The sequence below is a fragment of the Micropterus salmoides genome, unplaced genomic scaffold, assembly GCF_014851395.1.
Source record: "Micropterus salmoides isolate LMB-PRFRI ecotype aquatic unplaced genomic scaffold, ASM1485139v1 Ms_hic_scaffold_6, whole genome shotgun sequence".
NCBI classification, from domain to species: Eukaryota; Metazoa; Chordata; class Actinopteri; order Centrarchiformes; family Centrarchidae; genus Micropterus; species Micropterus salmoides.
Genome location: NW_024044348.1, coordinates 23,419,280 through 23,434,781, shown reverse-complemented (window position 1 = coordinate 23,434,781; position 15,502 = coordinate 23,419,280). Strand labels below are relative to the sequence as shown.

Genomic DNA, 15,502 nt, shown 5'->3' with positions numbered 1-15,502 from the left:
ATAAGCAAACACCTGTGCGGGAAGAGAAACACCAAAACTATCTTGAGAATCAAACACAAACCCAGTATGTGGTATTGGCCAGACAGTTATATTTTAAGCTTGCATTGTGTCGATTCCATATGTTTCAGTAACTGTTTAAGGGTCTCTAAAATATTGACAGTATGCTTTTTGTCATTCATTTCTATAACATCATGGATCATGTGTAAAATCATCCTGCCAGAGGGAACGATCACCGACCTTCTGCAGCGTGCCCGGTAGCTCCGTGATCTCCTGTCCCTAGCCCTGTACGACCCAACTACCCATTCTCTCTCTGGTACCCTACAATGGGTTGTGTCGCTATTACGACTGGCGAGCTGTGAACAGTACACGTGATCCATGCACTACTGCAGCTGGGTGCTCTCCGCAGCGCCGCGAGATCTTCTATCTCACGGAGAAAAGAAGTCAGGTTGAAACAACCCTTTCTCAGTTCAATTCAAATTTGCTTTATTGGCATGAATTTTACAACAGTATTGCCAAAGCTTAAAAAAAATTCAATTGATATAGAATAATAAATAAAATAATTTTATTTTTACATATTGGATATAGAAGAATATATATATTTTATTATAATATTTCTAATTTCTCTATGTCTTCTTTCATTATGCCTGTGTCTCCTCGCAACGATACGAGCAGGGATCTCTGCGCAACACTTGGCAGTTTGTACCTTCCTTTCAAATGTATTAAATACAGGCACTGTTGCACTCACATGAAATTGCTTTTAGTCTTGTTAGATCCCAAAAATGTAGGTGCGTCAGAAACTGCCTTAACAACATTTAAGCAAATCCCAGCACATACTGGACGAGTGATGGGGTACTGTCTGTTTCAGGACTAATGCATAAAGACTCGCATACATACTTGCACTGTGAAAACCCATGCTGGCAAAGGGAGAACATGCAACCTCCACACAGAAAAGCCACAGCCAGTTACTGTAACAATTAATTCTTAACTTACAGTCTAGTGAGCACCTTTGCATATCTTTTTAGCTATATTGGATGAAGATGTTTGTGACACTGAGGTAGGCTTTCAGACTGGACAGCCAGGACACTTATTTGTAGGTGTGGCCAATTTCAGTTTCCCCATGAAGCACTTCCAGTTTTGTTTTCATTCATGTCCAAAATGGTTGCCCTTTTGAGCCCCGCTTGGGATCATTTGATAAAGTGTTTCTTCAGTAGGGAAGATGGTAAACAGTGCCACCAAACAGTAACACAGGAGAAATTGTGCAAAGAGCTGTCAAGGGAATAGGCTGACCTTTTCATGCTGCTCAGAATAGGGTCTAAGGGGTGGCTCACAGTGTTAGTGTTATCACAACACAAGTGTGTTTTCCATCAGGGATATTTATTTTAGGAAGACTACAGCCCAAACCTGAATCACTTGTGTGTCTTTTTCGAGGAATTCACTTTTTCTGGGGCAGCTGTGGCTGCTTCGGTGGTTGAATTCCTGGCTTCCCCCAGCCCGTGTGCCGAAGTGTCCATGGGCAAAATATTGAACCAAATTGTGGAATGATTAGTTTCCTTCTGATAAGCAGTTGGTACCTTGCATGGTAGCCTCTGCCATTAGTGTATGAATGGGGTGTATTAGACATCTGAGTGGTCGGACGACTAGAAAGGCATTATATAAGTACAGTTGATTTGACCATTTTTGAATCAGTTTGAGAAAAGGCATTAAAATAGCTTGTTTATACATAGCACTTAATACATTGATTAAGATTTGTCTGATTTGGTTTATACCTATGTATAACATGGTTCTGTAAATGCACTGTTGATTAAAGTATTAAAACCTTTTGGGGGATGAGCTGCTTGTGTCGCAGTGAATGTGCGCCTGAATGAAAGTAGGTCCAGAATGGCACACAGTATCTGATAAGGTCACTGTGCCAGTTTTGAATATGGATTTTCAAGATGGCCAGCATCATGAAACATGTTATTTTACTTCATTGCTCTTTTTCTGTTACACATAATTAGTTTTAGAATATTTCAGCATGATGTGAAGGCCTCCATGAGCATGAAGTGCTTTGTCCTCCCTCACACACACACACACACACACACACACACACACACACACACACACACACACACACACGATGGGGGAAGAGGGAGAAATAAACCATGTCTAAGGTAATTGGAAACGTGGGCCCGATGATGCTTTGTGACTTTTTTTCATCTCTTTGTCTGTCTCTTATCGTCTTTCCCTCTCTATTGGTTGCCTAGAGACCTGCTGTAGGATGCATGGAAATGGCAGGAAAAGGTCAGGCAAACCTTTGAGAAGTTAGTCATCTATAGTGTGGAGGTGTTGGTGGGATTGCAGTGGATTGGACAGAATGGTGAAGGTGTTCTGAAGCACTTCAGAGCAGCACGTTCTCTTTCACTGATCCATTTTGCCTATGTGGTTGGGGTGACGGGTGGGCTTGTGCTTGTAGGACACTACTAGTTGGGATGTCAATAAGTAGGAGGAATTAAAACAACAAAATGGGATTGGGGGCCAGCTGTTTAGTAACTTAAACTCACCCTTTGCCTTGAGCAAACAAAAACAAGAAAACAGATCTGAACTGATCTTTGTTTTTTCAACTGAGTTAAGTATGAGTGTGCTACATAACACTTTCCACAGTTCTTCAGTATTGTTTTTTTTTTTTTAAATGGCACTGTTTTATATAACATGCTAAACCAGTTGTTTGTTGAGGATCCAAACTAATGACCTATTGCTTTATTCTCTTTCTCTGCAGGTATGGCCTCACAAGTCTTGGTCTACCCACCACACATCTATCAAACCCAGACAAGTGCCTTTAGCAGTGTGAAGAAACTCAAAGTTGAGCCCAGCAGCTGTGTGTACCATGAGAGGTCACACCCGCGGACTTATCTGAACAGCAGAACCCTTGGCATTGTGCACCCAACAAAACAAGCCCACTCATTCGCGAGCCGAGACTTGGCGGTGGGCGTGAAAGTGCGTGGAAGACAAGAGTATCCGGTGCAGACGGTGGTGGTGCGCGGCGTACAGAGACAGCAGCCCAGTAAAAAGGGAGGAGGACCAGGCCCAGCTGCGGCCCAGCAGCGAAAGGACGCAGGGGTTGTCCACTCGCAGGGCAAGAAGCAGGAGCAGACAGACACAGCAAGTGGGGGCAGCAGTGGAGCAACAGGGGCAGGAGGAGGGGGAAGGGGAGAGGGCTGCAGTGGAGGAGGTGAGGGAGGTGGTGAGGAGGACGGTGACAGAGAAGAGAACTGTGGAGGTTTGAACTCAGCTGACAGCTCTCAGCGATGTGGGCTGAAACGTAAAAGTGAGGAGCTGGATAACCGAGGGAGCACCATGCAGATTGTGGAGGAACTCTCAATGTTGCCTGCCATGTTGCAAACGACAAATGTGGGGAATGCAACAATGACTGTGCCTGTGGCAGTGGGGGCTGGAGGGGGGCCCTCCAAACAGGGTGTAGGTGCAGCAGGAGGGACAGGAGGTGGGGATGGGGACTATCAGGTAGTACAGCATGAAGTCCTGTGCTCTATGAAGAATACTTATGAAGTGCTGGATTTTTTGGGGCGTGGCACATTCGGCCAGGTTGTAAAGTGCTGGAAGAGGGGCACGGGTGAGGTAGTTGCTGTGAAGATCCTGAAGAACCACCCTTCATATGCACGGCAGGGTCAAATCGAAGTCGGCATCCTTGCTCGCCTGAGTGGGGAGAATGCAGATGAGCACAACCTGGTGCGAGCCTTTGAATGCTTCCAGCACCGCAGCCACACCTGCCTGGTGTTTGAGATGCTAGAGCAGAATCTGTATGATTTCCTGAAGCAGAATAAGTTCAGCCCGCTGCCCCTGAAAGTGATCAGGCCTGTGCTACAGCAGGTAGCTACAGCTCTGAAAAAGCTGAAGAGCATGGGTCTGATTCATGCAGATCTCAAGCCGGAGAACATAATGCTGGTGGACCCAGTGAGGCAGCCCTATAGGGTGAAGGTGATAGACTTTGGCTCAGCAAGTCATGTGTCGAAAGCAGTGTGCTCCACGTACCTCCAGTCTCGGTACTATAGGTAAGTACAAAAAAGGAGAGAGATTTATGAAAAGAAAAGCAGCTTTGAGTTCAGTGCATTTCAGACTACACCGTTGGTGTCCTGACCGCCAAAGTTGGTGTACAAAAATGTCCTTCCTCTAGCAAAACAAGGAAATGTCTCCCATACTGCACAACATCCTGCCTATTTAGGAGCCACATACCACAGACTTTTTTTTCTTCAGATTTAACCCTGATGTGTTTACTACCAGACTGCAGACTGACTGGTCATGTCCCTACTGCCTTGGGAAAATTGTTTTCTGCAAGACTTGAAAACCAAAAAATACATGTTTAATTGACTGTCTGGTTTTATTTGCATTCAGGTTGAAGCTGCTCAGGCCTTGGCAGTTAAAAAGATGTACAGAGATTGTGTTAAAATGAAAAAAATAGATATTTGAAGACACTAATACATTGAATGAACAGTTTAAGATTAAGTTAAGAAAGGCTTGGAGAAAAATTCCCAAATGCCATTCCAAGTATGCTGTTACAGCTTCAAGGGCATGACATGGCAGTAGGTACATTACCTAATGTTTATCTTAGAAGGACGCCTGTGTTTCTGATGGTCTTGGATGTGCTCTAGGAAAACCAGCAGGACAAATTACTTCTGGCATTATGTTATGAGTGTGTTGGTTTGATTAAAAAAAAAACAAAAAAAAAACAGGTTGCATAAGAGGCAGGAGTGACCCAGTTCACTGTTTGGTTTGTACCTTTTGCTGGTTTGCATAAAGTCTGAGATGATAAGAAGAGAAGGGAGCTGACAGTAATTTACACAAGCTTTTGAACATGTGCATGGATGTATGTTTGGGTATGTGTCATAAAGAGTCGATTGTTTTGGCACTGTAAAAAAAAAAAGAAAAAGTGTGAAAATGAGAACAAATGGTACAAACTTGAGGAAGCTGTAGAGCTGCTCTGTTTTCTGTTTACATTGTAGATAAATTACGTTGCCATGTCTTTACAGTTTAACCAAATAAAACCATGATGTGACATTTCCATGGTCCCACAGAGTTTTCATGGTCAACTTTGAGTGAAGAACTTCTTGCCACTCAGAGATTCAACCAAGTCATATCATAGCTGACTCACTAGCTACATCATCATACCTTCCTTGGACCTTTCCCAAGGCAAAAGGAATGAACTGTGACTATTTGAGTATTTGCCCAGCATACATTGAAAAAGTAAATTTAGGTCTATACTTGGACATTCAATGAACCTATGCAATGGAGGAATGGCTCTGAAAGAGCATGTCAGATGTAGCGACATGTGCTGTCCTTGTCCTAAGCAAATGCTAATAGATAAGATGAGATGATGTGCCTTTATTAATAGAAATGGCTGCATATTACGGTTTTCTGACCACCGTTTCCTACAGCATGGCACAGTATGCCAAGAATATCTGACCAAGTGGAGAATCTACTTAAATGGAAAGGTTAAGACACGTGAATTTGTGGCACATATTGTTAGTGCTTTTTGTCTTAAACCTTGGACTCTATGGCTGGGAAGAAGGGCGCAGGATTTATGAGCCACATTCAGGTCAGTGCTGGCTGTTCTAGTGAAAGAAATTTACATGACATTTAAAATACTGTCGATGATTGGATGTCTGTCTGTATTTGCATTTACTGTAGATACTTCTCACTGACTAAAGTGAGAAGACAGTACTTGCTTTGACCCTTTCCTTGTACATAGTTTTATGGAAATTTATGGAAAAATATCAAATCATCATTCTTGTGAATATTGTCACTTTGTAGTAAATGCGCTTGTTTCAGGATGTTGCTCAAAATAGAACTGTTGTACTTTGCTGTTGGAAGTGAACGGTGCAGCTGCTTCAACTCTGTTTCAGTTCTGTCAAGCACAAGCTTTGGTGACCAGCAGTTTCTCCCAGATCTTGCATGGAATTGTATTTTCGTACAATTTACATCAGTACCATTGCTGACTTGAGCAGAATGATGATAAAGTCTCTCTGGTCACAAATCATTTGCACCATTATTTATTGTGTCAGAGAAGAAGGCTCAGGTTCACTTTTCCTTGCATGTTTAACTGCTCACAGATGGAAGATTGTTCCATAAATGAGTGACTTATGTGGCAAACCATTTCATCCTGAACTAAACAAACAATTGATACTTAAGTCGAAAGTCAAAGTTATTTATGCCAGTGCACATACATATGTAAAATGCTTCTGTTTTGCCAGTTAAATTGTACAATAATACTTTCCATAGACGGTGAACAGAGGGAAAGTTCATGTAGATTCATTATGGACTTATTTTGATTTATTTCTGATTTTGATTCTACTGTCAGGGCAAAGTTGTTGAAAACACTGATAACTGAAAAATGCTTTGACAAAATGTTGTTCCTCTGTAGTTTGTACCCCCTTGCAGACTGGAGTATGCAAAGCATACTGTGAGGGAACAGCGTTGCTGAGGCTAACAGTGAAGGGTTGCTTAAAATAGCTCATGGGATGCTGGCCAGTGGGCTTTGACTTCTATAGATGGTGAAGCACATAGGCAGCCAGAATGAAATAAGGACAGATTGAAATACTAGAGAGGTCTCACTTACTCTTTCAAGGTCAATCAGCTCTAACGTCAGCCGTTTTGATTTCCATATGTCCATTTGTGTCTGTGTGTTTGGTTATGTGTGCTGCACTAAATATTTGTTGGCAGGTAATCTAAAGTGGCTGGTGGATAGCTCAAATCTATCAGCCACTCAAACCAATAAGTTTGACAGATGCGCCAGCCGCTTCCACAATTTACAAGCATTTGGCCAGAGGCTGCTTGTTTTTTGCCACCCTGGTTTGCACTGTCAGCTCTCAGCCCTTGGAGCTCACTTTTGTAAAAATTACCATATTTGTACCATTTTTTTGGGTACAGTTTCCAACTTGAAATCAAAACCTTAATTTCCTTTTATTAAGTTTCTGGTCTAGTATTTGTTTATGTTTCGAGTAAGTATTATTTTGTCGAACCTGCTGCCAGAATCCTAGGTGTGATATATTCAATAGTGATCTTACATTTGTTACAAAAGTCGTTAACTCATGTTATCAACTGAGGATCATCTAAAAATCAGCTCTTTTCTCTTTCAACTTTAACTGGAGTCATACATGCTTTTTTTTATCATCTGTTAGGTTTATTGTAATTCATTGTATTCAGAGTTAAGACAAAAAATGCATGCCTTTAGTACAAAACACAGTTGCTCAGCTTTAGACAAATGTTAGAAGATGAGATCATATTGGCCCTGTTTTAGCTTCTTTTCACTGGTATCCCATCAAGTTTTAGAATTGCTTTAACTGAGTACCTTTTAAAGAACTTCATGGTTTAGCTCCCAGTTATATTGCTGAATTGCTGTTCCCCTATGAGCCAGAGCACCGCCTCAGATCAGGGCCCTTCTGGCTGTTCCTAAGTCTAACCTTATAGTGAATTATTTGGATGTGCAAATGGAGAGTCCTCCTGTCATTTCTCTTTTTAATGTTACCACATATTAAAGCTGTATTGCATTAGTCATTCAATAGCACTATTACAGTAAATACTTCTGTTTGTGTTCCTATGCAACAATTCCACACTGAACAGTACTGGACCAGGACCTCTTTGTAATCCACAAGCTTATAGTTCATTCTCCTCTTCACATGTGGAATATTTGGACTGGGGCTACTGGATTAACTTTGCACTGAAAAGTAGGTCTGGCATTTTTACAGAAGGAGCACATAATCCCCCAGACAGTCTAAGAAACGTTTTGTGTGAGTAGGAACTTGTGGGCACACGGGCATCTCCCATTTTATGAACTGTGTACTGCTTTGGCTTAGTAATGAGTGTTTTAAGGTATTTATATGGCCAAAGTAGCATCCATTAGAGAGCACCTAAATTGTGTATCAAGGTTAGTTCTCATTATGATGATTTTTTTTTTTGCAACATCTTGTATTTTTTTTAACAAGATATGATTGTTTTCTATCCACTTTGATGCAGTGCCAAATCGGTATCCTTATTGATTATTATTGAAGTTTTTTTGACTTGATGTTGGATCTGAGACAGAAGCAACTTTAAGGTTTTCAGGTGTGTGCTCACATGCTGAAGGCTAATGGCTGATGACAACTCTTTGTTGTGCCAATTGGTGTCACATACCCATCACCAGGGCCTTGTGACATACACTGTTTCATATTTCCAGATATAAATGATATTTCTGTGTTACACCATCATATTGTTTTGATGCATGTGTCTAAAAAATTTTAATATCATGGACAAGAAACTTTCATATATTCTAGATTAGGTATACAGTACATAAAGTAAAATATTTATATGATTATGGCTTATAGCTCATGGAAATCAAAACTTCAGTATCAAAATGTATTTTAGAGCTACATGTCAGTATACAGAAATATCAACATGAGGAGAGCTTTAATCAGCTAATTAACTCAAAACACCTGCAAAGGTTTCCTGAGAAAAGAACAAAGAACTTTTCCACAACTTATTTAGATGCACTTTATGTCATTACTGCTACATTTACTAGAGCAGTTAAGGAATCTCTATAAAAGAACACTTCATCTTAGTTTATCAGTAGGATATGAGGTATCCCGATTATAATATCAAAAGAGATTTGAAATTGGACAATACCGCGCAGCCCCGCCCCTCTCTCTGCGTCTACACGCAGCCGTCTACTCACAAAGTCTCTAACAAGATGGAGGGGGAGACAGTGGTCAACACTGTTAAAGACTTGTAAAAAGAAAAAACAGGTTCATTCAGTGTTTCCCATACATACACTTTACTTCGTCATTGTAGCATTTGTCAGAGAAACGCGGTGATTACAGTTAAAAGTCGCGACACTGTCGATATTTTACTAGAGCGGACCAGGTAAAGTGACAGTGAACACACCAGTCAGATGACTTAATATGGATGAGGAGTAATCTGATACAATTTCCCAATATCTTTATGTAACAGTTGAAAAATTCAACTTCACTCCGGGTGCTCCGGCTTCCTCCTGCTATCCGAAGACATGCAGGTTAGGTTAATTGGTGTCTCTAAAATTGTCCTTAGGTGTGAATGTGAGGGGTTGTTTGTCTATGTGTGGCCCTGCGATGCACTGGCGACCTGTCCAGGGTGTATCCCGCCTTTTACCAGATGCCAGCTGGGATTGGCTCCAGCCCCCCGCGACCCTGTACGCGTACTCTGTTGGTATCGGTATCACTTTAAGCAAAGGGGGTACTGGTTTTGGTAATGGTATTGTAAAATCTTAAACGATATCTGTTTTACCTTTTTTTTTTTTTTTTAATTTATTTATTTATTTATTTATTTATTTATTTATTTATTTTTAAAAACCCCTAACATCACCCATGTATGTTTTACCCCCATGCAGTGGTTGTTGTTAACTTGTCCAGAGCGTCGATGCAGTGGTTGCAGCTGTAATATATCAAATAGATTGATTCAAACAGTAAAACTGTAGAGAAGATGCTCAGTCCACCTGAACTTTCTTTTTTCTTTTGTTTTTTTCCACACAGGCTCCATGTCAGCACATTGAATGGTTAACATCTGTAAAATGTTTGTAAAACCATTTATCCTTGCAAGTGCTCCCTCCGCCTTTGCCACGCTGCCTCTGTGTTCCACTGAATAATGCAGAGTGCTCTGAGATTGTGTGGAATTACAGTTCCTGGAAGAGACGTGCGGTAAAGCTCCGTTCTTCTAACATGAAGTCACCATGTTAGTCAGTTTGTCTTTGTGGCTGAGCTCATGCCAACTGCAGTGTAGCCCAAATGAGTTTCAGAACAAGCTTGCTAAAAGACCTGTGTCTGTCCCCCCCCCCCCCCCCCACCCCACCCCACCAATGTGTGGCCACCCTTATTTGCTGATCTCTGTGTGAGCTGGTAGGATGCCACTTTACTCTTGGTACGCTCTTTCGAGGACAGAGCAGGGAGGATCAGAGGACTATTTCTGGAGTGTGAGATAATGGCCATGAATAAGAAATAGAGATGGATAATTTCTCTGTCCTGCCATGGCCCCTCTTGCAAAGAATAAGATGTCTGCACTTTTCTTTTTTCAGGTGAGATAAAAATAAGAACTGGAAAACAACACCTGCATATCAAAGGAACACTGACATTTTGGCAAATATTCTTGTTCAGAAGATTATCAATTTTGTATCTGTGCAGTACAGAGTACAGTATGGAGATGTGTCTGGGATATATTTAGCCTGACTTGACACAAATACTGGAAGCAGAGGGAACCCACTTTCCAGCAATTCCAAAATTGTCATATTTACATGTTAAATTAAGTACGGTCTTAAGTAAAATTGGATTTGTTCAGAGTTTGGACAGTTTGCAAAGCTTGGCAGCCTTACTATGAGAGGACTTTTGACACACTTGGTGCTGTATTATTTTAGCTTAACTTTTTTAGCTTTTTTATTTCAATTCTTATGAAAGACTGTTTCTGTTGTTCCAAAGCAACTGGAGAAACAATAGGGCTAGCAGAACATAACTAACTAAAATATAGCAAGTGTTCAATTGAATTTATAAATAGTGAAGAAAAATGCAGCCTAGGTTAAAGAAGCGCGTTGTAATGTTCCATGGCCTGATTTAGGATATCAGGATGTTTGGGTCCAGTGTTTGAGGAGTTCTTCTGAACCTCTGGGTGAACAATATTAGTCCACATGTACCATAAGTGTCTTTATAATCTCACCATGCAACATGTTTTTGTTGGTTCTACCGAACTAACATTGCCTTGTGCCTCAGCCTCTTTGTGTTTTACAGACAGACAAACAGAGAGAGAGGAACAGAAGAGATGGGTGGAGGAAGGGAAGCAGCTGTTTGAGGTGAAGGAGCAAACTGCTGAACTTGTTGACCAGGGAAAGACTTGTTTTCATTGGTCAGAGCATATCCACAAAGGAGCAGTAAAATATAGTGGACGCTTCAGGCAGTGAGGAGACAAAATGGCAACCAATTCTTAGCATCGCTCCTGCCTGTTGTTTTTTTTTTTTTGTTATTGTTGCTGAATATCATACCTGCAGTGTGGGCGGGTTATACTTGGCACAGTGGTGTGGGCCTGTACTGTTACTGCTGTGCTCAGCATTGTGCATATGGGTTTGTTAGTGGTGGTTTCGATTAAAGACAAGCCAGCAGCCAATGCAGAGTTTGTTATTCTCGGTCAGGCCTTGTTGTGTAGTGACCTCACCAAAACCAAATGTTACTTGCTGCATCATGTCAGCCTAAATGTTGTTGAAAAGCGTATTCACAAGAAGGTTGTAACTGTAGAATTGAGCTGTGAACTGAGGAAAGTTTTGAAAAGAGCGTCTGACAAGTTCTTTGAAGATGTCTTTTTCCTCTCTACTGCCTCTGGAAGTGTTTTTCACCAATAACACATGAGGTTCTGTGAACACAGTGATATTGTAGACAACTCATCTCTCACTCATAGTCGTTAATTTCCAACCTTTGAACAGTGCAGTTGTGTCAGTGAACAGGCCTGATGTGCACTTTCTTGTCTTGTGACTGAGGAAAAACATGTTTGGAGATATTTCCTCAGCTCATTAAAGCATTAGAAGCAGACTGATTTGCATTTGAAGGATGGTTAAAAAAAATATAGCGATTATGCGTTGATGCATCCGTAGTTGTTGCATGAGATATTTCTTAAATATAATACATTTGAGAAAAGTCCATAATAATCCTGATATGTAGCATACACAGGCCAACATCCATTTTGGATCCATCTGTCCTGTACTGTCTGTACCAGTTTCCATTACTTTTGCTACATATTGTGGTATTCTGTATTTTTAACAGCTTATTTTTTGCATGGTCATAAAACTTGAGGTGTTTTTTAGATGAATCACTACCTGTTTGGGAGCAGCTATATGAAGCATCAGGTCATTGCATAATAATTGTAGTTTTGTCTGTGCATTAAACTTGTCTACCATAACTTTATTCCAAAATTGGTATTTGGTATGTGGCAACAAAAAGCAGAATGTTAAGCTGATGATACACGGACCAACTTTTAGAGCAGTGGTGCTGGGCAATGTTGCCGTGAATGGTAATGAGAAAAGATTACTACTGTAATCCCCTTCACCCACCACTCTGCCACCCACCCCGCCGCTATCCGTTCAAAACATTGTCGGGCTTGCCACCAGCAACACTGCTCACAAAGTTGCCCCGTGTATCATCAGCTTAAGTCCATCACCTTGCTCATGGTTTAGTAGTACCTGTCTGTTTAATCTGGAGGTTTCACACATGGCAGTGAACAGGTTTGAATGCTAGAAGCTTATGATCCTCTAGCATTCAATGGCCCCTAAGCTTGTACATCATATCCTCAGGATAGAAAATAGATTTGGTTTCATGGGAGGTCGGTGAGGCTTGGGTTGTGCTGATTAGGACAGAGCTGTGCAACCATGGTAACCCCCCCACCCCCAAAACCAAATGAGAGAGACCTTTTTTCCGTTTGTTTCTTTCTTTCTCTCTTGTGTTTTACATGTTGCACTGCTATTGTGCATCCAACAGGGAAAGGTAAGCATATAAAGAAAATTAACACAATGTACCTATCTTCCGTTTACCCATAGGCACTTGCTTTATCTTTGGTGGAATGAACAAATGAGGAAGAGCTAAACGTAATGTGACTCCTGGATGTTCCATCTCTTCCTTCTCCTGATCTGTCTTCAGTATTTTGTTGAAATAAAACAGATTTTGATTTCTGTGACTACCTAAGCTGATACTGGCATCATGAATTTCAGTTGATGTCTTTTCTTTCATTTTGTTAGATTTTGAACAGCCCAGGGAAATCTAAAAAATGTTTCATATGCTGCAAGAAATGAAATGTGCAGCCCTTCATGCTGACGCAGCATGTTGATAAGAAAACTGGATCCCTGATGAGGCCTTAATACTGAATTGTTTTGTCATAGTAACTGTTTGCATAGGACCAATTAGTAGTCTTAATGTGACTTTAGGAAATAGGGAACGATATTAATAAAAGCAGATTGAGGCCTATATAGAAGTAGGCCTATATAGAGTAGTCTCTTAACTACTAGACCATATAGATGATGCCCTGTAGTACTACTCAAGTTTCACTGATCAGCCTTACTGTATATCCCTATATTAGCCCTGTGTCCTGATGAATGCCACGGTGTGTTTATGTGTAGCTTCTCTCTCTCCGCTCTGTGCACTCCACCAGGGAAAACCTGTTCCTTATAAATAGGACATGCCTGTGAGGCTGAAATATCTGGCATAGCTGCCTGGTTGGTTTTCTACTGCTATGTTGTCTACTGCACCAGCTGTTGCTGGCATTTGTTTTGACCATGTGAGAAATTTGTCCAAAACTTATTTTAGCAGGTCTTAAGCTTGCTGTTGCTAGCCATATGTCCTACACCATTGAGTCCCATATGGCTCGAAAGACGTCAGAGAGTAATTGTCTGCTGGATCACTTTAGAGACACTCCGTATGAAAGGGCAGGGTTGCCTTGGTTGGTATATTTTAGGATGTCACTCTACCTAAATGTCTTGAAATCCTATCCTAGTCGTTCTTCAGATTATTTTCAATCCTCTGGATTCTTTCATGTTGGTAAATAGTTTGGTACGGGTATATCTTAAATATATGCTGAACGGAAGTGAAACAATATCTCTCAGTCACTCAAGTGTCTCTAATGTAATTTTAGGGCTGAGTTATTCTGAGCTTATCATCTACGCACAGTAGGCAGTAAGGACATAATTACTATGGAAAAATTATCACAGCACAGTCTCAATATATTTATATTGATACAGCTATTATGACTATAAACAATAATGTTGAATTATCCTCCAACCCTGTTGCTGCATAACAGAAGGTTTTCTAAACATATTCAACTCATTTTAGCCAGTTCTAAGCATCATTATCTTCTGAAAAGGCAGCATCCTGACTTGTCGAATAGGTATGTACTGTCAGTCTGTGTGTGAGGTAGTCATTGTGTCTGATTGACTTTTAATGAGCTTCTAGGCCACTTCTGCGCAGAGAGACACGTATCAGAGATAAGATCTCAGGCTACATCATGCTGTCCGTGCACAGTCACAGTTTATAGGCTTCACAGTGTGTCCTAAACAGAGTTCTTGACAGTTGTCAGCATGTCTTACCTTTATTTGTGCTGACAGGCTTGTGTCACCACTAGCCATCCCCGTGACATGGTATTACAGTGCTATTGTGGAGTTACTTGAAGTAAAACTGAGCCAGCACGTAGGCGAAGAAGTAGTGACTATGCTTTTCATTTCCTATAAGCCTAGTACAGCTATAACAGCCTGTTGAAGGTCTGATCCCGGCCTAGCTGACCTGCTAACCCACTGACTCAGCCTGCTGATGCTTGACGACTCCACACAGGCTTACAAGTCACTTGGCACCGTTACACATGTACCACACATTCCCATCTGAGTAGCCATCAACAGTCCATGACATTTCTAATAATGGATATTTATTTGATCAAGAGATCAGCATCAGCCTACAGAGCCAAAAAGCAATACATGCATCAGCTGTGAAATGAGAAAACATTTTTTTAAGATGATGTTGTTGCATGAATTGACTGTATAACTTCTATGTAAACAATTAAATGTAATAACCATAAAAAAATATCAGCGCTACACAAGACATTTATATTTTGGTTTAAACATTTTCAGCGTTTAGTGGATGGTTTATGAATTTAAATTGTTTGGTTCAGAGATCTATAAATGGTTGTAATGATCACACAAAAACATTTTATTTGACCATCTTCATATGTGAAATTCTGCTGTGCTATATGAGTGTTTAATGTTTTCATATTACATGTTGTTATTGTGTGAGCTTAGACTAACAGTTGTGTGTTTTGTCTGTTCCACAGGGCTCCAGAGATTATTTTGGGATTGCCGTTTTGTGAAGCCATAGACATGTGGTCCCTAGGCTGTGTGATAGCTGAACTTTTTCTAGGCTGGCCCCTTTACCCTGGGGCCCTGGAGTACGACCAGGTAAACAACCACCTAATCGCCACTCACTTTTCAGCTGCAGTTGGCTCTTAGATCTTTTTTATTTTTATTTTTGGGGCGAAGTTTGCACTTACACTCATATAAGCCTGCTACTATCCTTTCCTTTCTGCTCTATATGCAACTTATCCCAACATCTGCTACTTTCTCTCTGTACCATCTCCTCATAGTTCAGCCCACTACTCCCGTTCCCCCACTCATTCTGGTACGTGGTACACCCTCTCTTTCCATCAAGCGAGTTATTTTCCTTGTCTGTCCCTCTTTTATTCTTTCTTTTCGCTTAGGTTTTCCATTGTCCGCTACTCTTTCCAATCAAGGCTGCTCACAGTGGAGTGGGTTCAGGGCTTTTGTTTTTTTTTTTAGTTTGCATTCAATTTCAGCTTTCTATTACAGGCTTGTCTTGAGGTTATTGACTCAGACATGGCTCCCACTGTTGAAGTTTGCAGGAGATGTCATCCAAATCTCCCAAATGAAGAGTTTCAAAGATTTAGTTGGGAAGAGGAGCTGATGAAGCCTTAAAAAAGG

General features: G+C 41.0%; 1 protein-coding gene across 2 annotated transcripts in view; it reads left to right on the top strand.

Annotated features, from left to right (window-relative positions):
* hipk3b (homeodomain interacting protein kinase 3b) overlaps window positions 1-15,502 on the top strand; it is a 40,136-nt gene that overhangs the window by 7,055 nt on the left and 17,579 nt on the right. For both annotated transcript variants that reach the window (XM_038700486.1, XM_038700485.1), the window contains exons 2-3: window positions 2,756-4,046; window positions 14,839-14,962. In XM_038700486.1, the coding sequence (XP_038556414.1) occupies window positions 2,756-4,046; window positions 14,839-14,962 (1,415 nt within the window). The remainder of the gene's footprint in view (window positions 1-2,755; window positions 4,047-14,838; window positions 14,963-15,502) is intronic.